The sequence below is a fragment of the Trichogramma pretiosum genome, unplaced genomic scaffold (assembly GCF_000599845.2).
Source record: "Trichogramma pretiosum strain Unisexual culture from Peru unplaced genomic scaffold, Tpre_2.0 scaffold31, whole genome shotgun sequence".
NCBI lineage: Eukaryota > Metazoa > Arthropoda > Insecta > Hymenoptera > Trichogrammatidae > Trichogramma > Trichogramma pretiosum.
Window position 1 is genome coordinate 1,585,112 of NW_019641631.1, and position 27,612 is coordinate 1,612,723.

At 41.0% G+C, this 27,612-nt stretch overlaps 1 protein-coding gene across 1 annotated transcript in view; it reads right to left on the reverse strand.

Moving 5' to 3' along the window:
• The window catches only part of LOC106652214 (zinc finger protein basonuclin-2-like), a 202,212-nt gene that overhangs the window by 108,785 nt on the left and 65,815 nt on the right, over positions 1-27,612 (reverse strand). Inside the window, exon 2 of the mRNA XM_023459282.1 lies at positions 26,227-26,329. Within this exon, the coding sequence (XP_023315050.1) occupies positions 26,227-26,244 (18 nt within the window). The 5' untranslated portion in view covers positions 26,245-26,329. The remainder of the gene's footprint in view (positions 1-26,226; positions 26,330-27,612) is intronic.

Consider the following 27,612-nt stretch of genomic DNA (forward strand, 5'->3'; position numbering starts at 1 on the left):
GTGTTCCTCCTTTTGCAACAGTATCGTGCCGGTGCGTTTATTATGGTTTCTAAATGTAAATTTTGCACGGCAAATGCCGAAAGAGCCCGCGGCGGCCTGCGCGCACACGGCCAAGTATTACAACGGATATTGTCTTGGCTTTGGCGCAGTTTATAAGCGCCTTCGGGGCGCGCGTATATGGAAGAAGATGAAGCAGAAGAAGTGTATCGCTCGCGAAGGCATAATACTCTCTGCGCGTGTACGATTGCAGGTGACAGTTTATGATTCCCTTCGTATATAGCTGACCAGACGACTTGCGCGCGCGCGCCTGGAATGGAAGGAAAGCATATTGAGTTAATTGAGCCTCTAAAATGTTGCCCTTTTTCGGACGCGCAAGAGACGTGCGCGCGCGCTGTTGTAAAGCCATCTCATTTGCTTTACGTATGAAAATGACTATCATTACAATGGAGAAAAATATTTATTTTTGTCCCGCGGTAATTGCGCCTCGTAAATTTCAACGCGCGTCGCTTGAGATATTCCATGCGTATACGTATATAATAACTGGATTTTGGCGAGAGTAACTGCGATTTCGGCTTGAATTATTAAGTCAAAAAATTAATTTTTAAACTTTTGCTGGAATAGATGAAATTCTTTTGAAAATATATCCTCCTTGTCGTACACGAATTAGTTGGAATTTTTAACTAATAATACAAAAAAATATTTATTTATCTTTAACTGATCCACCTCATCAATGATTCTGTTATGGTATAAGCAATGTTCTTCTCCCAGAATCTTTCGAAATATCTATAAGCTGCAGATGTTCAAAAGATTTTTGTACCCAGCAATTAAAGGCTTATAGAGTGCGTATGATGCGAGTGCCACCAGCGTTATTTCGTCCAAAAATGAGATTTGCGTAGAAAATACATTAGCTCAGAGGCTTGCCGTTAATCTCCGCTGCAATCGCACCCTTGCAAGATCCTAAACTCAATCCTCCCCGGCGTATATAATATTCGAGAAAAGAGTGCAATATCGCAGCGCGGCGAATATGCGCACGACGCAAAGGCGAAAGGTGCCGCGTCAGATACACGCGTTGGCAGGTGTCTTCGTGCGTACGGCCGTATAATAATATCCGCGCATGGTTTCTTTCTTCGAGAGAGAAAAAGAGAGAGAGAGACAGAGACAGAGACAGTGAGTGAGAAAAAAAAGAACGAAAAGAGAGAGACTCGTACATGCTTTTCTCACGTAAGGATCTCGTGCATGTGTGCCGCATATGAGACACATACACGCGTGTGCGCGAGAAATACGTATATATGCAAGTAGGCAGAGGTGGGAGTGGCGTTCCGAAAGATACCGATACTCATCGCCGGGGTCGAGCGTCGAGCTCGAGATAGCGCGCGCAAGCGAGACCGCAAATGGCCCCGAGGCCGCGAGAAAAGAGAGATCCTCGACAAAAAGAACTGCGTCCGTAGCTTCTTCTTCTTCGTCTTCTTCTCCGCGTCTCTTTTCTGCAGTGGGAGAAAATGACCGTCGATCTCTCTCTCGCTCCCTCACTCTCCTGACTCATTCTTTTTCCCTTTTTATTTTTTTCATTTGGTATTGTAAGAACGGGCGACGTCGCGGTTATTATCGGACCTCTGGTCTTTTTGCCCCCGTGTGTATTTCTGCAAAAGAAAAGAGAGACGATGCAGAGAGAGAGTGAAAGAGTCTCATCGGCTGCTGCTGCCGCTGCTCCTGCTACCCATTGTCTCTCGTGATTGCAACACGTTCGAAAGAGCACGTAATATCTTGGTGACTCCGCTCCATAGTATCAAGGTATACACGCAGCTTAGAATAAAGGAGTCTTTTCTTATTACGACGGCCAAAGCGAAGGAGGCCTTCTGATGCGAGATGACCCCCTTGCCGCAGTGCTACGCTGCTCGTCATTACTATGATTCACTCTTCGTTATTGCTCGCGATATCTTTTTTTGCCTCCGATTTTGTTTACTGGATTTTCAATCTTCTACAGTTGTATGTGAGCCATACGCTCGAGTCAAGGTAGTTGTTTGAATTCAATGTCGACAAGTAGGACTTGCTTATTATCGGTACTTCTGATATTGTAACATACTTCCCTCAGCCGAGAAGTATAGCATGAATTGAAAAAATGCATACGTGAGAAATTATCAAAATGTTTACTTTCAATATCACCATGCCAAAGTGCTTTGGATTGAAAATTTAACTTTTTTTTTCATCCATTACAAGCAAGTGAAAATATCGAATAAATGAAAAACAGAACGATGTGACGAGTGCATCTGCAGATCTCGTTCTAAGACTGCCAATGGAACATCGAATCAATGCACGATCACGTGCGCATGGTAAAAGGATGTATATAGATTATACAATAAGAAGAAGGAGGTAGCCAAGAAAGAGCGAGAGGAGGGGATCGCAAAGCAATTTGTGCGACTGAGGAAGGTGATCGGTAATAAGCGCGCGTTGCTCTTCACATTTACAAGACTCAAATTGCCGAGATTTTTTCTTTGGTAATCGTTCATTGGGTGTCGTCGTCGAAGATATTGCCGATCTCTTTCTCGCTCTACATCCTCTTGTTTTCATCCACCAGCGTCCAGTCGTGCTCGTTTCGATTTTTTTCTTTCGTTCGCTTGTGCCGAGCTTTTTCTTTTTTCGATCGTCCTTGTCAAGGGAAGCGCAAATGAGAAAGAAAGATCCACCGCGATCCCATTAACAGGCAAGAGGAAGAGAGAAGAGAGAATATTCGTATTTTCTGCTCTCTTTTATTTCTTCGGGTCTTTGGGATACGCCCTCATCGTCGTCGCTCAATGTCCGCGTGTATGTGTGTGTGTGTGCGCGTCTCTTTACCTTATAGAGCTTTCGACTTGAGCGAACGACCCGAACGTCAACCCGAGGTTGAAACAAGACCAACAAATGATTTCGTTGCTCTTCCTATCTTCGTTCTTTTAACCACGAATGTGCCGTCGTTTCTCATATTCCTTTACTTTTCACTCGTTTTTTCTTTCTCTCTCTTTCTCTCGTCCTCTCCCGACCTGTAGACTCTCGCTTGCATTTCAGCCCCATCTACACGCGTGCGCTCCGAAACCAGCAAAGACCAAGAAGTTTTTTTAGAGTACATAAATTTAACCATTTTTTATGCACGCGCCCACGAGAGAGAAGCCTTTGACAAGAGTTCTATTATACCTTTTGAATTCTCTCGATTGCTTTCTTTTTTCGCCAAGCACACGGCGCTTGCCGGAACTCGCCATATACCTATGAATAAAAGACAGAAGTAAAAAATCTTTACTATATGATAATATTGGGTTATTCGCTCATGAATGATGATGCTCAAAATTCTCCGAGAACATTTTGTTCTCTATTGTGCTAAAGTACATTTTTAACCGACCAAACGCCGGCGTGTATCTCATTCACTTTCCTTCAAGATGAATTCGTAAACAAATATTGATATTCAATTTTAAGAAACAGTTGTTGGAATCTTTATATTTTTTATATTAAACATGATGCGATGTTTGATCGCGAAAATATAATGCATAGTGGGATTTTTTTATTTATTTATTCTCGCATAAATATTCAAAATTAATTTTGGCTTCATGACCAATTAAAATTCATGACCATTAATACGCTTGTTTTTGGCGATTTTTCTATTATACATTACATAGTACAGTACAGTAAAATACAATCATATCATGAAATATGAAACGCATTTGAAATGACCTGAACATGACAATTTAATTGTTTCAAAAATTTTAGACTTGTTGTCAACAACTTTAATATAGTAATACAACTACAAGCCTTTACCACTAGATGGCAAATACATACATTATTTGTATATCTGCAAGTAGCAAAGAAAAAATAGTTGTATAAGTCTAAGCACGATTTCGGAAAATCTTCACAGACTGTACAGTTTTTTTTTATGTGGATATGGCAATCGGGCGGCCCCTTCAGAAGGTTAGCCTATAGGCCCCACAACTGCTTAGCATTCGCCCAGGTCACGGGACCTGAGGGGCAAGGAAAACCTCGTACCAGTGTACGGTGTACCAGTGGATTCGCACTAGAGGTACACGTGTAGAAAAAATCCGCTCCAAGACAGTTAGACTATATATGACAAAGCGATTTTACCTGAAAGTGTATTTAAATGGTAATTGGTATGAATTTTATGTAGTCGAAAAATGTGGGTACATAAAATTTTGAAGAAATTATTAAATCAAATACTTTTAGTTAGTATGTGCACTATTTTATATACTCTGTTATGTGCAATAAAAACTTTTTCGTTTACCATAAGCTAGCAATAAAATGTTGATTATTTCTATAGGGGTTGCAGTGATGTCAATGTCAACGAAAAAACAATTAATGTTTCAACCAAAAACAAGTTGTTAAAAACTTGTGACACAACGTGTATAATAAATTGTCCATCGGTTCATTTTCTTACAGCTCACTGTACTAGACGTATTGAAACATCTATTAACTAATGCTATAAATCAATGTTATAACTATATGCAATCATGAATAAATCAATGTTCCTTGGTACGAGGAACATATTTCATCAACGGATTAATCAATGTAGAAATTGAGCTACTTGCTCAGGTACAAATATCAATTTATAGGCAAAGATACAGTGCCACTGTCCAAAACTAAAATTTAATTACTTACTTGTAAATATTATTCCATAAATAAATGTTTTATTTGTAAAGTATAAATTTTACGCTCATACCTCCTCCTTGAATCAAACAAAATCAAAAGCGAGATCGAAATATTCTAACCCGATCGGCATTAATGGCGTCGACATAACAAACCAGAAAATAAGTGCTTTGGAGCAAAAGGCACAGTATACTTGTATATGTTCTTAGCTATACGATATCTTGAGCTTATTATATTGATTATTGATGGCTTATTTATTCAAATGCATGCAGATTACAGAGTGCGCCACACTGGAGCTTTTCAATATGGACAAATGCGCGCGCGCGAGCACGTTCATCGTCCGAAGACCAGTTAGCCGCGCAATGAACAAATTGCTACCGGGTATATAGGCTGATATTTAGCTCGATTCCGATGTACTCTTTACTTTTTTTTATTACTATTTTTGCTTTTTCTCGTTTTGTGCCGCAAGGAGTGTATATGGGTTATACCACGTGGAGGATAATAATAAAAAAATGATGCATGATCTATACTACTTTAATAAGTATAAAATTTTGAAAATTTGGCCCTCTCGTTGCCATCATTGCAGATTTACATAGGCTCCAAGTTAACTTTTTAATTTTCATATGTTATTCTGCTCAAAAAAATCAAAAGTATATATAATTAAAGGTTTTGAATAGAAAATTTTGGTTGGAAATACAGATTTGCAATGAAAAATTGTCCTGATCTACCAATGACAAACAAACAATGAATGAGTTAACACAAGAATAAAATAGTTGTTTGTATTCTGTAAATACCTTGGAATATTGGAATATGTACGTTTCACTCGTAAACTGAAGCATAACTTTTCCCGAATAATCATGTTTAAAATTTGAAGCTTCTGTTCGAGGAATAAGAAAGTATTGCTGGAGTGTTGATAATAAGGTTCTCTGCTAGGAGAGTGCACGCCTAGATCAGGAACCATAACACAGCACATCAAATTTCACATGGTATAACCCATATACAATATACGCGTTGGTTCATTACTTGAAGATTTTGCAAGGCTGAATGGGAGGGTTTCTCACTGCTACCACCACCGCTGCCTCATCGTTGAAAGTGGGCAATTAAAGAATCAATAAAGCTTTTTTTATGATATTTAGATATATATATCCTTTATACAGGATAGGTAGGTGGCATAGGCATAGCTGGGTACAAGTGCGAAGGGAGCGAGGGAGCGCGAAAGTGAGCTGAGGGAGAAAGATTATTTTTCAAGCGCACAACCGGGTATCGGGTTACTTTTAATTAGGCTCTTTTTTGCCGAGTTCTCGCTGTCATTGTTTAAAATGAGGACCGCACTTGATGGAGACAATTTCCGAGGTGGATTTGTACAATAATAACTTTTCCATTCGAACAACAAAGAAATTACAAAATCGAACTATTCTGGACAAGCGAGAAAAAGAGAAAATTTTTTGTCCACGCACAACAAATCAACAATGAAAAAAAAAACAGAGACGCAATTGGATTCGACGTGATTTTTGTATATTATCATTTTGGAAATATTCCAATTTCTTTGTACAAATTTTCTTTTTCCACGAAACGATTTAACAAGTCTGAGAACCAATGGATAATTAAAACAATTTACGCATTGTTGATGGAAAATGTTTCACTTGCTGGGCATGATTAAGACTATTTTGCAAATGCACGCACGGACTTAGCTCGGAGCATTATACTCGCACAAAGAGTTGACTCTTGAAACCTACCCATTCAGAGATCCTTCCAATAATATAATTTAGTGGTCTTTTGTTTTTGCCTGGCATGCCAACTTTTAGTTCTTCAAAATTACACCACTTAGTAGGACGATAAATACAAGAGGTTCGCGGTGACGCAAAAAGCCGCCGTTACACCTTTTACCCTTTTGCTTTGCCTCGCTTGCTCGCTCGCTCACTTTCTCGAGTCGAACGTCGAACAAAATAAGACGCGAAGATCGAGTCCTCTGGCTGGGTGCGAGCTTATACATCAAGCAGCCGGAGCATGTGGCGTATAATGCAAGAGGTACTTGCTTCGCGCGGCACTCGCTTTTCGTAAATCACCCGGCGTATATACTGCGCTGCTCGCGCCCACGCGTTACTTGCTCGCGGCGGTTGTAACACGTATCCCGCGAGATAGATCAAAGAGGTAAGCACGGAAGGACGCTGTAGCCCGCGGGCTGCGTATATCGAGAAGCTTTACGTTCCCTCTTCTGCCCGCAAACGACATGGAAAATCATTGCGTTCCAAAGCGGGTTACATGAATACGGCCTGATACGTTGTGTTTTGTCAATTTTTGTACGCCAAATACATAGCATCGATATTATTATGAAAAGTGGCTCGAAATATATATTACGCATACGTATAGCTGCAATGGAACTTGTACGTAGAGCAAGAATTATGGTTTGGCCGCGTCGCTCGACGACTTTTCGGTTTATACTCTTCGCTGCTGTTATTTCACAGATTTGATGGGCCTTGCGTATATATAATACAGGTTGCGATGGGAAGAAAAGACTTTGTCTTTATTTTTTACTTAACTCTCTTGCTGCCGCCGCTGTTGCTGCTGTTGCTGCTGCTGCTCTTGCTGCTGACGAGGAAAGATCAGTGGGAACGAAATATTATGGTTCCTCTGAGTGAATCTTTTTCGCCACGCGGCTTTGTCCTGCACGAGACAGAGAGAAAGAGTGAGAGTTTTTACGAGGGCTCATTGAGACGACCGTACGCGCGCTCCAAAACCCACGACCAACGTCTTTTTGCGCTTATTTTTTCATCGACGTACAAGCATAACGGTATCGCATCAATTAAATTTCGAGCCATCGCGTTAAAAATTTCATAAACAAATCGATCAAAGCCGCGGTACTTACTCGATGTAATTTTTCATTTTCGCCGTTGTCGTAGAAAATAATAGAATCTCGAGTTTGATTCCTTCGAGAAGTAGTAATAAGTCACTAATTAGCCGCACGAAACTAAACGAGATATATCATTCACCAGCGGGGGAGAGAATCTCGCTTGACGCGTGCGCACGCACATTAATTAAGCCGAGCGACAAGCCGTTACTTTTGTCTCGGCAAAGTGTGTGCTATATGGCACGCAAGATGCACTTTTATAGCAGGCGCGGATAACCTTTGCCGATAAACCTCGGCGACTTACGCACGCGTCGCGTTTCAAACATATTAGAGCGATATATTGAGCGATTGCTGTGTGCGCACATAATGAATTTCAGCAGCGATGCATCGCGCATAAAGGCTGCGCGTCGTTTATGTGCATCTATCTTCACTTAAGCTTTTATTAATGTCAACGCGAGAAGAGAAATGGCTTCGAAAGCGCACGTAAAATGTATTGCATTGTTTTTATCGAGTCGCGTAATCACTCGTATAGCTCGCGATTGCAACAAGCTTTACGTTATACTTATTATACAAAATGACAAGTGATCATTAATTCCTAGCCAAAGCATAATGATCTGCATCCACATATGCAGCTCTTTGACGTCAGTTGCGCATTTATATATGTGCAATGCAGCAGCGCACACGACAGGGCGTCAATCAATTACAGTCGTGGCAAGTTATTGATGACGATAAAATTTACGACCGACGCGATTTTAGAAAAGTCGCAGCGGTTATATTCCCAGCGCGCATATATATAAGTAATCGTTTTATTCGTAACTAACAGCGTCGAAAGAGGTAAATAATAAGCGAGAAGAGCGAAGGGAGCTTGAAGCAACAAGAGCAAGAAGCTGCAGTTACGAATTGTCCATTCTAAAAGCCAATCAAAGAATGACAGAGACGAAAGCGACCGCCTCGTTGTATAACCTTCAGAAGGGCGCAGCCACGAGAAAGAGAAAGAGAGAGAGAGAGAGAGTACGACGCGTCTCATATAGAAAAGGGCGCCTTCGGGCTCTTGGCTCTGCTTTTATATATTCAGCTTACTCCCGTTATATGAGGCTCGCGTTCGCCGCCTCTAATGTCTACTCCATATTGATGAGTCGCTAAATTTCCTCTGTTCTGTTGTCATTTTTTTTATTTCTCGTTCTTCGGCGTTCGGTCTTGGCTCAAATAAAAAGAGGAAAATAATTGCGTCGTCGCACTTTACGCGTGTAAGTTTATCCGTGGCCGTGTGTTACGTATACGTTAAAAGGCCGCACACGATGAGCAATCGGCTCTTTTTCTCGCCGCGTCGTGTATACGCGTTACATTCGTATACGTATGATTCGTTCTCGCCGATTACGATCGATCGTTCTTTTCTCTCTGTCTCTCGTTGGCTCGGCGTGAAAGGCCATCGTGACTGCAGCATCTCGACGACGACGCCGACGACGACGCCCCGCCCTTGAACTATTCGCCAAGTGTCGTGACGACCTTTTGTTTTATATATATTCGCGCTTGCGCGTAAAGAAAAAAAGTGACTGCGATGAGTCGAGAAGGCTTTTAAAGGCGCTTATTTCCTCGTATCTTTGGCAAGATCTCGTCGTGTCGAGAGATAACGCTCTCTCGCACATGCAGAGGGTAAAGAGGGGACTTATAGGGAGGCAATTGCAAAGTAACCGAGCCGAAGGAAAGAGATTTGCATCTGAAAGTAGGATATACATGAGCGAAAACCTGTACGTAGGGCAAAAGATCCGCGTCACCATCGTACATACAACATAAGCACATATACACACAGAGCGTCGAGTAATATACAAGGTTCGGTGAGAACTGATCGCGCGAGCTTGACCGCAACAGATCAATGATGCTTTTTCCATTGTCTCTCCCTCTCACTTACTCGCGCAAAGGCTTCGCGTTCTGTTTTCGATAAGAAGTACATCGTGTTATTTCGAATAATATAAATCTCGCGCTTCGGCTCTCCCTTCGCGTCTCTCGGAGCCGTATAAAATCAATGCGCTTACAAGTGTAGCAACGAAAGGATCTTAACTATCTTTCCCGTTTTCTTGGATAATTTTCATATCGACGTTTTTATAATTCTTTACCGTTACATTCAAAATAAGTTTGAATAATTCGCTTACATAAATATTCTTGTAAAAAATATATTCCAAATGCTACTAATTTTAGTTTTGTACAGAATAACATTGGTAGAAGTGATCAATATTAATAATAGCATATTGAAAACTAACAAAAGAAATTGCCATTCAATAATTGTTTTAAAAAATAGTATCAATTCGTGGGCTTGTTTTTTATGATTTTCCTGTTACAATTTTTTCAAAAATATGAAGCGCATTCTAAATGACCTTAATATGACAATTTAATTGTTCCAACAAATTTGGACTAGTTTTCAGCCCCTTTAAATACAATGAGCCATTTTAATCCTCCACCAATAGATGGCGAGTTACATTATAAGTAAATCTTCAAGTGAAACATATAAATGATTGTATAAATCAAGGCAAGGTTTGTTTTGAAAATATCTATCATTTTTGAAATGATTTATATTCTGGTAATATTTCCTGAAGTGAATCATAAAAAACTTACTAACTTTTACATTAATTTTGATGTAAAAATATTTGTACAGGTATACCTGTATACCTTTTGCTCATAGGAAAATGTAGCAAGTTTCAAGAGTATTTTTCATGATGCAGATGCCTTGAAGCTAGATCCGTTGATCCACTTGTCACGGTAATTTGTATGTAATTGTGTTTTTATAGAGAAAATAATTTGTATTGAAAATTTCAGGAAGACAGTACAACCTGCCATGAGTAAATACATTCTTTTTTCGACAAAACGAGTGAAAACATCATGATCTCATGTTTTATCATTGAAATGATGCATAATGGGTCCTTGAGTGTCAATGACTGGGCGATATCAGTGTAAAACATGTACAGTGTACACAGTTCGACAGACAATATCGATCATTAAAAACACTGTCCACCTGCACCCTTGGCGCGGTTGTTGTCGGTCGACCAAAAAGTGACGGCGAGCCGTCATCATCGACAGCGTCTTTTATCGATATTTCAACCATTTCTTCAATTCAATGACGAAACAATCAGTTAATTTGTTCGGTTTCTATTCGCTTTTTTCGAAGTGTTCGCCACAAGACAGGTACTCGAGGGAGCACCTGAGGAAGCGTATTATACGCACATCATTGCCTGTCGCGCAACAACGATTAGAGAAAATTCAAATCCCTTTCCGGAACGCGTGGGAATGAGACGAAATTTTTAAAGAGACATATCGATGCCGAAGGAAACTAAAAGTAACTTGGAGCGATAACAGCGGAACATCATTTGTGCTTATGCATATATACGCATATGCGTGGCAGCAATGCTCCGACAACGAACTATGCAAAATAACTCTCTCTCTCTCTCTCTCGTGGATGCGGCTGCTGTGCTGGCCGCGAAGCAGAGAGAAAAGCAAGAAGCTCGCCGCTGCTTGCGGGATAATGCGCGATTATGCGAGTGTGCGTGTGCCGTCGAAATAAGCCGATGCAGATAGCTATTTATGGCTTTATCTCGGTGAGTGCACGCGCTATCACATCGACGTCATTCTTCGCCGGCCTCATCTCTCCCTCTCTCTCTCTCTCGCTCTCGAATGCCTTTCTCGCTGCGGCGGCTGCAGCTGCTCTCGTTCAGTGAATACACGTTCTTTCTCTCGAGTCTCTCTGGCTGTACACATTGCGCATTGCGTGCCTCGATTCGCGAGCATGTCTTTGTTTCGGGGGATACATATACACGCATTCTCTCGTTTCTCTCTGCGATGTACGTATTAGGTCAGATTTCATTTTTGCCTTTTTTTTCTTTATTTACCTGCCGATACGTAAGTAGAGCCGCGGAATCATTCGATCATACGGAAGTTGGCGAGTCGCTGCATCGGAGCGCTTATCTCCTTTTCCCCTCTATCTCTTATTCTCTCTCTGGGAGTTTCGATTATTTCCATCGTGAGATCTGCATTTGTATACAGTAGTAGACTAGATACTTTACTTTTTCATGTTACGCATTGCTACCGATGTGTATACATATGTATACTCGCCAAATTACCCGCATAAAATGCGCATTTCGCATGGCGCAAAATTACACGTATATCGCATCATATAAGCTGAATTGGAATTATTGCTTCGTTCAATAGAATTTATCGTACTTGCGCGTACAGTCGAACAATCATTGGAGAGTGGAATAAAGTATCATAATGACAAAGAAATTGCGACGCTCGGCCAAGTAAAAATACAAAACAGAGAGAATAAAAGTTGAAATTATGTAAAAAATCACATGTAAAAATAAGTCAGTAAGGGGAAGGGGTGTCACTGCATAATACATACGTTATTACTCACAAGTACGTAAATGTATAATGTCAGGCCAACATTCGCGGGTAAATTTTGTTTTTGCAGGGTGCGCACCACGTCGAGTTCTGCAGTTCGGTGCACTCGCGCACGCAGGTGAGACAGTCATGCCGGTTCAGTATGCAAATATACATATATACGAATAGCACCGAAAGAGAACGAGAGTAGTGTAGTGCACATTTACACACGGTTATTTAGGATGATTTACAGCGAGGATTCGCGAGTGCTCGGGCGCGATACATTGCGAGTCGTATTTCGACCGGAGCTTTTATCGTTTTGCCGCGTGACGAGAGCGACGGCGACGGCGATGACTCGGTCGCTCCGCGCTGCAGTTATGCTAATGCCGCCAATCAAGTTTCTTCGCGGAGCCCTTACGTGTCGCCGCCGCCACCGCAGCGCTACGCCAGAGTGGTAATACTCGATAATTACAGCTCTCGCCGCTTGCACTCCCCAACTTTTATATACTTGCTTCCCCTGGCCGTGTGTATGGCACGCATATAAATATGTGCTAAATTGCGTCGTGCGTCAACTTGTGAAATTGTTAAATTGACGGCTTGATCCGATCCTCGTGTGTGTGCATGCGTGTTTTCTTTTTAATCTGCCATTGCTTTGCTGTGTATATACTTTCGATAAGTTGCAAGGAGGTGTGTTTGAACTGACACAAGCACACACGTACGTCCATTCGCGTTTATTATAACACGCGGGGTGTGGACGATCCACGACGAATACACAAAAAAACCTCGGCGATTCTAATTGGAGAATGATTTAATAAATTGGACAGATAAAATCTTAAGGGTTCGAACCTTGCTCGCGAGCTCTTGTGTGCGTATTTTTATCCCTAGAACGAATATGATCATTTAATTTAAAATTTATAACCGCCATGCAGCAATTGTAAAGAAATGCACTTATTTCATCGCTTTTTTTCGTTTCGTTTGCGAATGTTTTAAATCGCTTTTGACCTTTGTAAAAAAAATAAGGTGCGAACCATGAATAGACAACTTCTAATGAAAAGTTGCATGAGTTAACATGTAATTGACCAAACAGATTATCCACATTAAGAATTTGTGGGCTCCAGATATTGGGTCGATGTTTTTCAAAATATGTTTAACTTTAACTATTCGGCCATAAAAAAAATAATTTCAAATTCAACATCATACAAAAATATCTCTACTCGATAACTTTACATCTGGACTACTGGACTTTAGACTTAAGAAAGTTTAAAAAAGAAACATCAGCAACGATGAGTACGGCGTTGGCGATTTTGATCGAGAGTTTCTTGTGGAATAAAGTTTTAACAGATCCAAGCTTCCAGCTGAAGAAAACCTACGAGTTATCCTAGAGCTGCAGTAAAAAGCAACTCTATACCGCTGGTTATTCGTTCGTATACTACACTGTACTGCCGATTGATTGGCACGAGCTTGCGACCGACGGTACCTCCCTTCTCTCGAGTGCATGCCAACTTTCCGTAAAGAACAAAATCAATTATGGAGCTTTTTATGGCGAGCAGCAGTGAGCCCAATGTATAGAGAGAAAGAGAGAGTGAGAAAAAGAAAGAAGAATCTTCTTGGGATTTGATTATGCAGGAGCTAGCCTACGAAAAGTTTTCAGTGCTTGTGTAGCGAGGAAATTTGTCCTTCCCCTCTCTACTTTTCTCATCTGTACTCTTGCAAGCTTCAAGCTTTTTTATTAAATTGAACAAAAAAAAGAGATTTTGAGTGTCGATTGTTTCGCGAAGGAGAGCCTCTATTAGAAATGTTGTTGAAACTTTTTTTCCCACTTATTTTTGGTGCAATCGAATCGACAAGAAATTAAAAATCCTTCTGTGATCATTCATTAACCATAATTGGAAAATTCCAAAAAATAAAAATTCATACACAGAGATGATTTTTCGATTTTTTGAGAGCCCCAAGTTTTCGACCTAACCCTGCTTTCTGCTATCATGGAATTATTTTACTCGTCGATTTTTAAACACAAACATTTGCCTGCCTCTAGAAAACTAACCTACCTAACAGTTGTCTATTCATATCAGCGCAGTTCGTATTCTAACCTTATGTTTCAACACATATTGGAAATATAATATCTGTTCGAAATTTTTTGTATATATACCAATCGGACAGTTTTTCTAACACTTGCGGGAATTGACCATACTCCATCTGCTGATGAAATCGAGAAGCTTTGATTATGGTAAAAATTTTTACAATATAAAATAATTTTTGAAATATTCATCCACAAAATTTCCCATAATCTATAGTAAAATTTGCCACATACCAATTTTTACAATGTTATTATAGCAATTTTTAGAATATCTCATAAATATTTTTGAATTACAAAGTTACAAAAATAACCCGATATTTAGCATGTCCATAGTAGAACATGTCCATAATCCGACTCTGAGGCAATTGTACTAGCGAATATAGTAATTTTTGCTTCCGAATGTGTTGATAATATTTATTACAGTATTTCTCTCCGTGTAGTAGTTATTTAATAAAGTATGAAATTTATTTATTATTCTTCCGCCGAATACACAAACTACTGAAAAATCAAATACATTGGAAAGTAATTGTTGTTATTCGCAAGATACGAATTTATATGATCCTTTACGTAACAACTTCCTTGCTTATATCGTCGTGGTGGCCGAAAGAAAACCAACAATCATTTAAGCTCTCGAGCCTGTATATAGCGTGATGTCTTATCGATCAAATTTGCATCCGTAACGAGTTTCACGGTAATCTGTCGAGCTTACAGGAGACACAGTCTCGCAGCCATGAAAGCACGCACGGGTCGTTCCGACCTGTTCATGACAAAAAGTTTGACGGCGTTTGAGGGTGGAAAAGGAGGCCGCTATCGAGCAATATGCATTTTGCTTGATAATCTAGGCTTTATCTAAGTCGAAGAGGGCTGTATGTTTATAAACATATAGTCTGACACACATGTTTGGCATTCGCGTGCCGGGAATTGCGAGTATCCGGCGTGAGCTGCTGCTATACTGTAACATCGACTTCGCATAGGTCACAGCTATACATATGCGATAATTCGCGACTCTGCCCTGTCTTATGTGAACGTACACACCAACGCTCTTCGTATGGCACGTGGCATTTAAGACGCATGCGCAAAAGTGTCGGTAAGATCTGTTCACGAACGAGCGGCAAGCATCGATCGTGTCGTTATATAGCATCCTTTCGTGTGTCTCGCACATCGTGACTGACTAAGTGCGAGCCATTATCCAAGAAGTAACTTCAAAATAGAAAAAACCTTGCCAAATGTTCAATGTAGTATCGCAGTCTGCTCCGATTAAAGGTTATTGTTATCGAATTATAAGCTAGCTGTTTAACCGGTAAATCAATCTTAACGCCGTGCTAAACTTGTTATTTTTGACACGAGTGAATTTAACTCAACGTAAGGAGCTTAAAGAAAATAAAATGCATGAAGGTTGGGCTTTCAGCGTAACGTGAATTGCAAATGCATTCAAACGTAATTCCCGATGTGCTCTTTGCTCTGGCGAGGATTGCTGCAAGCCTCGTACATAAACAGTCATTGGTCATCGGCTGAGACGCGTATCAAGTTGACGCTGGAGAATATGCGCGAGAAGAACTCATGACTCCTAGTGTTTTCTTTCAAAATGCCTGTGGGGTTTGCGTGGCCGGCGATGACGAGTTTGCGCATGGTTGACGCAGCCAAGCGAGTATCCGAGATAACATCGTCGTCGACGTCGCGTCTTGTCCAGCGAAGAAGAGAGAGAGAGAGAGAGAGAGAGACAGAGAAAGAGACAAGCGATCCTCTGTATTCGTGCTTTTTTGTCACGAGTTTGATGCGTGTCCCGTGGCTGCATCGTATTATAAACATAAAGACTCCCACATAGTCGAGCAGTAAGCGGCGCACAGAGTGCGACATTCGATCGATGTTGCGCCGCAGCGAAACGTTATACGGGGAAATGCATTAAAAAAATCGCAATATAAATGGTACGCCAAGCATGTAAATCGTCCGCGTCTGGCTTCGCGTACGTGGACGGACGCAGCTCGCGCATCTTGATTTTAAGAGACTTTTAAAGAAAATTAAAAGATGTGATTATTTTAGAGACGCAGATAGACTCACAATTTTGAAATATGCAAACTGTTTCGAATTCTGAAAGATGAAAGAATCATGAGCCGCGGATGTGCGTCGTTCGCTGTACACAATCAGGATCGCGTGCAATTGGTCGAACGTCGAGCGATACCCGATAGTCTTGCATGCGTTGAATCGCATCTGCATACGCGAAGTCGTCTCAACAACCAATGCGTGTGTCAATCGTCACGCTCATGGGGCAATGAATAATAGAGGAGGAGCGATAGTGTCGATCCGAGTGTCGTTGATAGTTACAAAAATCCAGCGATAATACAAATAATGCCGTAACGATCGACGCTCAAGTCGTGTGCATCGTGGCAATTCGTAGAATAATGTATGCTCTAATTCTCAAGCCGACGATAGCCCCGCCGCGTGAAAATCCACTTTGCCGCTGTAATATTCCACACGCATTGACGTCTTTCGACGAGGTCCGTCGCTCTCTCTGAGCCGTTCAAAGACTGCACTTGGCTTTTACAACTTGATTTTTCGGAACTCATCCGTTAACGATGCAATGTCTTTGCTCGGTCTGCTGCAACAGACTTTTTAACGTATTTTTCATTCATTTGAGCTTTCTCATTCATGAAATACATATGTTTCAATTCATGAATTTAAGCAAAAATTGAAATTCAATTTTTATTAATTCTTGAAATAACCTCGATCAATAAAGAATCGATGAAAGATTTTCAAAGAATATCCGTCATCGTTTTAGCAAATAATACAACTTATCATATAGTATTATTATGCGACAAATGAACGGATACGCGATATGTATTTCCAACTCATCATGCTGCATAATCACAACTGTCAATGAACGAGGCAAATGAAATTTTGCTCTATCATTCGCTCCGAGTGCAGCGCCTTATCTTCATGCACATAAATAATATTTTTCACATTATATACACACGAATTGTCATATTGCACGGTGCGTACGCTTAAAAAAGTTGAGAGTGTGGATCGGGCAATAATAATTAATATCGGAGAAGATAATGAAAATCAACATGAAACGTTGAAAGAGACTGGGGCTGATGGAGATGTCACAAAGCGAGGTTATTGACGATTTCATTGTCAACTATAACTGGCTCTCTTCGTGGACGCGCGCGCTTGTCGTGATAACCTTTTCTCGTGACACTTCAACTTATCTTGTACTCTTTGTCTTTTTACTTGCATCGATGCTGTTTATTTTTCGTCTTTCTTGTCACTTTTAGAGGAAAATTAAAGTCTCTGAATGAATATTGACGCCTCATTAAAACAGTCTCAACTTATCGAAGCAAGCGTACAATTTTTGTTATTCACGTGGTATATTTATAGAGCAACCAATACGTAATCGCTAAACATCCGCTCGCAGTTATTTCTAATTGTTGAATATTATCGTGAACAAGCATTTAGGTGTCGTTATTGAGTCTGCATCTTTATTATATATGTTCTATTTTACGATGCATATTTACGCACGAATTAATCATATCAATTTATGCGCAAGTAAATTTTATGGAAAAATCAGCGGTCAGTTTTCTGGGATTTTGTTTTAACGGTGTTGTAAGTTGTAGCTAAAGACAACCATGGATGTTCTTGGTGATTTTTATGTTTATATATATCTTTTTGGAATTATCTGAAGATCCTACGGTGAAAGCATCTTGGATTGAAAAAGGAATTTATGAAACAGTTTTTTTTCTTAAATTCTTCATTGAAAATGTACATACTCTTTTCATATTCCGTATATTCAATTTAAATTATCTGTAACGGATATGAATAAATCACGTTGAATTTCCAGGGATGCGAATATCAACTGATACGAAGCAAAGAACTGTCTGAAATTTGTTTGACAGAAAACGTATCTACATTTATGAAGTGTAAGAAAAGCTTATGTATGGTGTTGGTGTCGCATCGAAAAGTCTCACAATACTTGAATACATGGAAAAATGCACGAATCACGCCAACGGAGAGATTTCTTGTCTTTCATACAGTCTTTTCCCACTTTCTCTCTGTCTATCATACATAAGTAATGATAAGAGCACATACATCATCATATGTGTACATATTGGCACGCATAGAGTAGAGTCCAGTAGCGAATACTTAAGAGCATTCTGCGTTTGTACGTTTTTGCTTGGACGAGGGCGGGTATACTTGGCGATGGTCCGAAGTCGCGCGTATCAGGGAAAAATTTCAACACAGACTGCGTTGTTATGACAGTCAGCAGCGAACCATCCATCAATTCGCAGAGGAAGATTCTTTTTCTCGATAGGTTAGAAGCTACGAGACTTGCGTGGCTAACAAAGAATCTATATGTACACATTATCAGATGAACTTTCACTCATTGCCTGAAGAAAGTTACAGTATAAGAGTTTTGTCTAATATTTAAAGTTTTGTCCTTCTCCTGTAGCAACAATGAGTGTATTCTAATTAATGAATACTGTGTATTATACACAGAGGTAGATTAAATACCATGTAAAAAATAAGATTCACTTGATTTTCTTAAATTTTTAGAATTTTATGAATAATTCGAATTTTGTACCTTCGGTGACCAATCCTCAATTTGGATTTCATAGTGTACAAGATCTGCGTCTCTCGTAACTATCCTGGTGTCTATGCGAACGATGGTACCTATGTTCGACTCCCATTATGACTCATACTACGATTCCTCCTAGTATTTCTAACCATTTAGATTTGAACTTTTGCAGTTAGGTTTAAAATTAAAAATTGTCATTAGTGGCGCAAAAATCTCACGACGATCATCCAGACGAGAGAAGGGCTTGCGTGCTTCGACGGAGACTCCTTTTTTCACTCACCCCTCTCGCTCGGACAAAGTCACAGTTGTGGCTATTTCGGCACCCGAAGAAGTTCCGATTTAAATCTTTCGTTTTGTTACATTTTCTGTTATCTCATTTTAGTTTGTTAATAACTCTTGCTCCCGGTCTTTCAATACGAAAAAATAACAAATAATTTTTTCGAAAATTACTTGTACGAAGAACTGGCCTCTATTTAAGCGCCAAGTTCCACTTTGTCTCTTGCGCGTTCGACGCCTGAGCTGATGACATCTAGCGTCAATGGACCCAAACACAGTAGTATAGATCTTCTACAACAAGCATTTGATACAATTAAGGTAGTTTCCTCAAAAAAATGACTATCGATAAAGGGTCTTGAAATTTTAACCACATATTATTGACAATGCTTTTCATATGTGTGAGACATTTCAGGAATTTTAACCAAACCATTTCCGAAGTATAATTAATCAAAGTTCAATACTTTAACATGGGATCCCTATGCTAGCGCGTCGAAAAGACGCTATTTTGTGTGATTATAAAAAAACGCATCGATAAAATCTTTTCAAAAACTAGGAGATGATTGTTCAGTATGTACTGAAACATAGCTCAAAAACTGGAAAAACTTGACCAAACAGTTTTTGAAAAAAGTTAATGTAAAAACATTGCAAAAATAAAAATTTAAACTTTTTGACCTAAAACCAACTTTTTAATGTTTTCAGGGTCATTTTAAACAAAAACGTGCTCTTGCAAATTTTCTTTAAAATCTTTTGTTCACGAGCTATAAACGATTCAAATTTAAACAATTTTAAGCAATGAATCTTTGCGATTTTTTATCTCAATAAGTATCAACTCTACGAACAATTTTAAAAGAACAAGAAAGGCTTAGAATTTGCCAAGGAAAGCGTATAATTTTTTTTCAGATTTTTTTTAGACATATGCCCAAATTTGACGGTCAGGTCTGAGGGAACTACCTTAAACTGTTTGATGTAGGATTCCAAATGATCACATGTCTCAATTGAATATGTGGTCTCATTTGGTTCGATGGACCTTCCTCTACAGATTCAACCTCAAGCTAAGCCTCAGATCAACTTTTACTACTTTTGTAGCTATTTTTGGCAATTTTTTGCTTTTTACGGCTGTTTTCAGCGATTTTTGCCCATTTTTGAGTGATACGCAGTTCAAAAATTTTTTACAATCTCGTAAAAAACAATTTGCATAGAATGAGCAGAGGTCAATCTTCCATTATCTATTCTGTGATATATAACACATTTGTTGAAGCTTCGTCTTGCAAGCGATATAACCGTAGTAAGGGTAACTTAGCTTACAAACACGCAGCGTTTCAGCGCACCACTCGCATACATCGCTTTTTTTCTTTGATTTTTTTCTTTCAGCATGTACTCTCTTTCCCTAAGCTCATTAAGGCCGTTTCTCCAAGTCACAGGAAGCGCAAAGAGTGCCGAAAGGGTTTTAGCCGTTAGTGCGCGGGGGTGCGTACACGCGCTTTTTGTATAATCGTAATGCCGGCGCATACAAACGGGCGCTAATGGCGCGGATAGCTTTTGTTATTTTTAATTAACCCTTTCTTTTCTAAGACACAGGAGGTAGGAAAAGCCCGGCACAGCAGCACCGCATAAAAGCGATGAGTTCCGGTGGCAAAATTTCATCGCGTCGGTCATGCACCCTATATCCATTGCCGCTATACGTGCCGTTTTTCCTCCAAGGTGGTACAGGCTGCTAGCATATATAGGCTACGAAGCGAGTCTCAGGAGAAGTAGAGCGACTCGCTACGCTCCCGGGGGAGATGTAAATATGCGAGAATCGCACCACTGAGACGAGGACAGAAGTTTGCCCGCTGAACTGTTTCTTTCCCTTGCTCGCTCCATGTTGATGCTCGGCAAGGAAATTGTTCACTTATCTAATTACCCTTTCTTTCCATAAGAGAGAAGAAGAGAGAGGGAGAAAGCTCGGCACATGCGCTACGATTCTCAACAGAGAGAGAGATAGAATATGCGACTACAGGGAGAGGTTCTAATTGACGTCGTCCATGGCCTTCGAAAAGGAAGGTCTAATCAGTCGTATCGGTCTTTGCTTCGCACTCAATGTTTTACGCATTACACAATATGTATTCGTATTTTTCCAACTTGTAGCTATAACTTTTTTTATATGAGTAATTACTAGTACGTTGATACGTATATATGTACTTTTATACTGCGCTCCCGGCTTAATCGTTATTTTCTGATTAAATATTTCATAACTATCATATAGTAGGCAGTACAGCTAGACACCTGTAATATGTATTTACACACCCGCGCATTTCATGGGAAATCTCGGGATCGAGAGCAATTGCGCGTATGCGAGATAATATGCACTGATTACGATCCGTTGGTACAATACAGCATAATACATCTTCAATATAGAGGCGCTTTTATATGCGCTCGCAGCTGAACTTCCGAGTAACTATTATACATAAGTTTTATTGGTCTCGAGCTTGCAGCTACATGTAGTACGATGCATTGAATTATGGCGGGAAAATTAACTCGTCGATCGTCGAGACTACGTAAGATCGAGCAATATGGAGCGATACACAGGTACCTACAGGATTCCACGAGGAAATCGAATAAATCTTTAAAACAGAAGATAAATCTTCGGGTTCGATTGACAAAAAAATTTTCGCGGATAAATACTAATTTTTTCTCCAATTTTTCGATGGAGAAAGAAGGTTGGTATGAGCATTTTCACACGAACAAAATTAGAATAAGAGCAAAATATTGTGTGCTCGTGCTCGACTCGTATATTGTGTGCTCGTGCTCGACTTCATACATTACTATATGCTCATGGACAAGTTAAGAGAAGCAAGATACTTGATAATTGGTGACTCTGCATTTCACTTGGCAACTTGCAGTGCTGCGACGCGCGGAAAAGCTTATATTTACGCAACGAGAGAACGTGCATGTGTCGGTAAGCGCTCACGCTGTATGTGTGTGTCGGCACTTTTTGTCGTGGTCACGAACTACGTCCTGGCTGTCAATCATAGGCGATACGTAGCGACACATTAATCTCAGACCGGCTACGCGACCGCAACGTATTCTCTTGAGTTGTGGTTTTTAGGCCTGGGACTGCTCTCGACCTCTTGCGCACGAGGTGAATTCGCAAGACGAGAGCGTCGAGCTTTTGCAAGCCGAACGTGGCAGTCGCGGCAGGGCACGAAGCTCTCTCGTGAAATAATTACAGATTTATATTATACACACTCGGATCGTGCAAACTAACCTGCGAGGGAATTTTTCGTCAGCTAGACAGCGGATGAATTATTATATGATTTTAAGAAACTCGGCGCTTATTTATCATATGCTGCATTATTAAGTAAGTAAAATTGTTGCTTTAATTGCTCGCTGCAAATGCGATTTCAGTCGCGACGCTCGTGATTGCGAGCCTCGAGCGACGAAAGTTTAATAAAAGTGTCGCGTACTAATCGTCGAATCACGTGTTTTCAATGTACGTATTTTTTAATCGAAAACTCGCGTTGATTAGTGCTATCGGAAGCGCAACATTCGATAAACATGTGTAAAAAAAACTAGCCGCATGCACATGCAAGTTTGACTTTGCAACTTGGGGTTTTATCGTTTATCTCGCCGACTCTCGCTTCGTCTAATGTCATTCGAAACGCCGCAACTGTGTTTTTTCAGCGCTATCGCGTTTACGCTCTTTGCGAAATACGCGACCGTGTGTGGCGCCAATGGGTCGGCATCGAATGAACGATAGTACGCGCAGTGCTTTTCAAGGTAAATCAGTTGGTTATTTTGACGCACGTCGACGACCATGCACGACGTCACGAAGTCGTTTCTCACCCTAAGGTCAGATTCTCAGTAGAAACATGTAGCAAAGTTTGCCCACTGAACTTAACGTTCAAAGTCGATGAAAAAGAAGAGAAGCTTAATTTGCTTTGGCATTTTGTCGAGTGACGCGTGGGCGATAGAAATTCGAGACTCGAGCCGAAAAACAATTCGTCACTTTGATGGAGACATCCATATCTCGAGTAATCGGGCACGGGGTTCGCGCGAGACTAGTCGTCTTTTGGTATACGGGAGACAAATAACTCGATCCACCCCCGCATCCGCAGTCGCGGCACACCAAGTTGAGAGATGGAAAGTGATTTCGTCCTGGCTGGCCGAGGCTGCACATTAATCTGCATCAGACTGTCACCATCAATGTTTAATCGTAATCTGGCGAATTGCCACGTACATAGAGAATCTATACCTGCTTCGGCTGCAATGGCTTATATTTGCTTTGAGTGTGTCTGCGCTTTCGTCAGTGCGTAGGAAGCAATCGATAGCACTCGGCGCGGCCAAAAACATCTTTATACGAGTTTAAATAATGCATCGGAAGCAGGGGATGCCCCTGAGATAAGAGACACAGTACACAAATACACAGCTAAGTTTTCATATTTCTCTCTGCGCGCTCAATTTCATTGTAAGCTGTTTATGAGCTTATTCATTTATCGGAAATGAAACATTAGGAACTCGCGAAGTGTTTATTTACACGAGAAAATTGATAAGTCGGAATAAAAATACTCGCACCGAAGTGAAAATAATAGAGAAAAGTTAAAATGAAAAAAATAAAAGTGGAAAGGGTTATAGGGACGAGAGCGCGAATTCGGAAGCGACGAGCAAAAACGAGAGTGCCTTAAAACGTGACGAAAGTTGAGAATCAGAAATAAGCTCGCGCGTGGAGCAGAGTATAGGCGCGGAGGCGCGAGTTTCAAAGCGGCGCGACTGCTTACACGACGCACGCGCTCTTGGCAGAGAATAGCCCCAGAAATGGCACGCGTCAAAGCTCGACGCATTACTTTTCCAGCGAATTTGCATGGACGTTTGTGTATACACGCGTACATGCACACCTACAAGTTATACGCGCGCATTGTAATGGTGCGAGAGAGCGAGCGCGTAAGTCAAAGAGACCGCCGACGTCGTCGCCGCTGCTGCTGAACTCTGTGCTGCCGTACACGAGTTCTGGGCGCGCGTGTCGTAAAAGCGCCGCGGCGCCCTGTTTACACGCATTGCCAGTCGTCGTCGTCGTCGTCGTTGTCGTCTTCGTCGTCGGCCGTCATGCATCAACTCTGGCTCGTGTGTGTGCTTTCATACGCGCAGGCACATGTACGTTTCTATTTCTGCACCGTCTTTGACTCGTTCTCCGCTACTTCCACGAATGTAAAGCTCGAGTACCGAGACGGTATATGTATGTGTAATGCGTTCGCGAACTGTGCTGCTGCTGCCGCTGCTACTCGGCAATGGAGTGATTAAATGCCCTAGCGGTAAGTATTAAATATCGCGACTGCGCTTGGATCGCTGAACGCGCTAATGAGACCGTTAAATGTGACGTTGATTAACTGCATTTTAATGAGATAATTCCGCGATGTATACGTAGACGTGCGAAATTTGTCATGGAGCTGCTAATGCGCGGGCCCGAGATTGAGACGACTTTTTTCCACTCAAAGAGATCCTTACATACACCTACATTTTTTCAGAGGAAAGTCTTTTTATCCTGGAGCGACGCGTGCATGATAAATAAAGCTCGTATAATACACACAAACCTGAAGGGGTGTACACATAGTACGTCGAAAACGCACTTTTCAAGAACAAGACGCCTTGACAACAACGACGCACACACGACGTGGCAAATGAAAAATGCCAAAAGACGGACTATCAATGTAAATATATTCATGGCATAGGGTGGTGGCGCGTGAGAGTTTGTCGTTTTTTTTCTCGTCATATACAGCGAGCTGCGACGTAACAAAAAGGGGGAAAAAGATGCGATGTTGCTACTTTTGCCGGGTAAAGACATTATATACATAGGCACCAGCACGCGTTTTTTCTGTCTCTCTTCTCTTCTATTATATATACTCGGGCGAGCTTGGTATAAATAGTATACCTCGAGCTTGTGATGTAAAAGTGTGTATATGTGCATGTGAAAAGAGAATGAGCGGAGGAGGACACACTTTGGACAGCAGCACATAATTCAACGTTTGGCAGTTCATTACAATTTAAAAAGGCCTTTGTCAGCAGTGTATTACCCGTGGCACATTTTTTTTATTTTCCTCTCTCTCTCTCTCTCTTCTCTCTACCTCGTCCGTGCGCGAACGGATATTTTTTCAAACCAGTGTCAAACTGTCGGACGATGTGCTTATAGCATTCTTTATATTCTTCCTCGCGCGCCGGGTGTTATTGATGCCTCTGAGTCGATGACTTATATTTGCAGGTTATCGTTGCCTTTTTTTCGCGTCGGCCACACTCTTTCGCAGATGTGTCGCATCGTAATTCTTGCAAGCAACGATGAGCTGCATATGTATTCGTAAAAAAACAGGACGGGTGCGTGGATAGCTTTAGGCTTATAAAACGAGAAGCTCGTTAAAGTTTTCGACGTTGCGAAGCTCTTTACTGCGGACGACTATTATGAAGCAGGACCGCTGACTACGGGGCGATACTGATTGGTATTGACTTTGTATTTTTATTCAAATTATACACGTCAATTTTTATCTTTGAAAAAATAAAACTATTTTTTATGTAGATTCACGCATCATGGATTGAAAAATAATTTTATAACCAAGATGTCCTTTGAAGCAAGACATCAAATTTTATGCGCAACATCGACTTCACGAAAATTTAAAATTGCCACCATGTAGCTCTACTGACATAGGTGAATTACAGAATCGGGTCTTAAAAACTGAAAACCAGGTAGAAATTTGTCGAGTCCAGTGCGATGTCACCGAGTCATATAATGGCCAGTGTTATTGCAACGGTGGCTACTCTGAAAAAAATATGGGGGCCTCGAGAAAAGAGAGAAATGGAAAACGTCTCGAAGCTCCGTAAACTGCAGCAAAGCTACAATGATATAATATCGTGGCAGGGCCACGCCGGGAAACGTACGAAGGAGAGCGAGCGCAGTCCCAGGAGAGACGGAGCTTGGGACGAAATTGATATGTATTCCGCGCTGCCTCCAATCTATCGGGCTTCGGGTCAAGCGGGCGGAATTTCAAGTGCGATACATTTACCACCAAGAGGCGATGGTCAGGAACGACGAGGCGGCAGACCTCTATTTCATACGCAAAGACGACCGTATACGTATTACGCGAATTCGAAGGAGGTACGAGATAGCCGGAATCGAAAATTGTGTATGTAGCAGGAGTTATCGCGGCGTAGGCAATTGTGCACGGTTTCGAATTTATGGTCAGCAATTGTATTGCATTAAGGCCTCGACATTGTGTCCAACTATGTTTCATCACAATTCACTCCTCTCGGTATGACGATTTGTTTGGACGTAATTTGAGACGGTGATCGGCTTTAAATTCAAAATACAAATATTGCGAGTGAAAATGGGGTTGTGTTTGTCTTAACAAGCAAAAATTTTAAATGCTGCTGTTGGATTTTTCATCCCAAAATATTACGAACTAAAATATATTGCATATTATTTTCAGATAAGTATTATTTACTCACCATGAGATATCCAGCCATGATGACAGTTATCACAAGACCTCAAATTGAATTGACCAGGAACAAACGATTCACAGGAGCAGTTATTGGTTGTGCATTTGGTAGTCTACAAATCATATTTTTATTCTTTATTTCTTATCCACGATAATTTTAGAGGAAAAAAGTTAAACTCAACATGAAAGTTCAGTAAAAATGTCATGAAGCCTTGAGGCTAGTTAGAGAATGATAAAAGCATTAATGAAGGGGATAATATTTCCAAGTGTCCGTTTAGAAAAGAAGCCTATAGCCCCAGAGGCAGGGGGCTCATAAAAAGGGTAAGAGAGTATGAGAGATTTTTTAGATTCAAAGAAGCGTGAATATTTCCCGGCTTTGCATGGAAATTAAGCCCCTGAGACTGGCTCGGCCGACTTCGATTTCTCACTCAAGCAGTAAACTATAATACTGCGTCGTTCGTAAACAAAAACGAGAGAGAGAGAGAAAGAGCAAGCGGGCAAAAAGAATGAAGTCACTCCCGGCACGGTAGGGGCGCGCAATGAAATTTGTATCATAACGCAGCCTTACGAGCCAGGACGAGTCTTTATCTCGCTACTATAGTGAAAAATTCTTTCATTACGAGCACTGCCGAGGAGTGAAGTTTACCCTTAAAAAATGAATATCGTCGGAGCTTTAGCGCGGGGTCGCTCGAGCTCGCGCGCGCGAGAATTTCATCAATAGCGAAAATCATCCTTGGCGCAACTATATATTGTTTATTCAAGGTTGAACGAGGCGCGATAATTTGTAACATTGCCGAACAAAGAAACAAGTCCGAAAGATCGTCAATTTAATATCCGAGCGAAGGCTTAAAAGGTGTGTAAAAGCCCGGCACGAGCTGCCTTAAACACGGGGTGGTTAGTAGTCTTATATGTACGGTATAGGTACATCCAAAGCCTATTATAAAAGGCGAAAGGCGCGGCGCGTGTGCCGTTAATATAAAGACAAATGAACCGGCGCGTGCATGCATATATATATCTGCTGGCTCGACTCGACTCGCGACCCTCCTACGCCATGTGTCTTTATGTAATAATATAAGCCTGTGTAAAGCGCGGCGCTGCTGGCTAAAAGTTTCAACGATACGGCCAGGATTTTTACCATCGCGCCGTTTCCTCGCGACATTAGGATAATGCAAGCGTCGAGCAATTTCATTCGTACACATATATCTATATTCGTGCTCGAGCATATACGAAATGAAAAAATTAGCTACCTCTATGCCAACTATCCAGACAATGAGCTCGTGCTATTTTACCGCTGAATAGGAGTATTTTCGCTTCTCCGCGTCGAGGAATGCGCTTAAACGCGCGCGAGTTGTCTTTATCGCGCGATACATAGGTATATTACGAGGTGTCCCTTCGA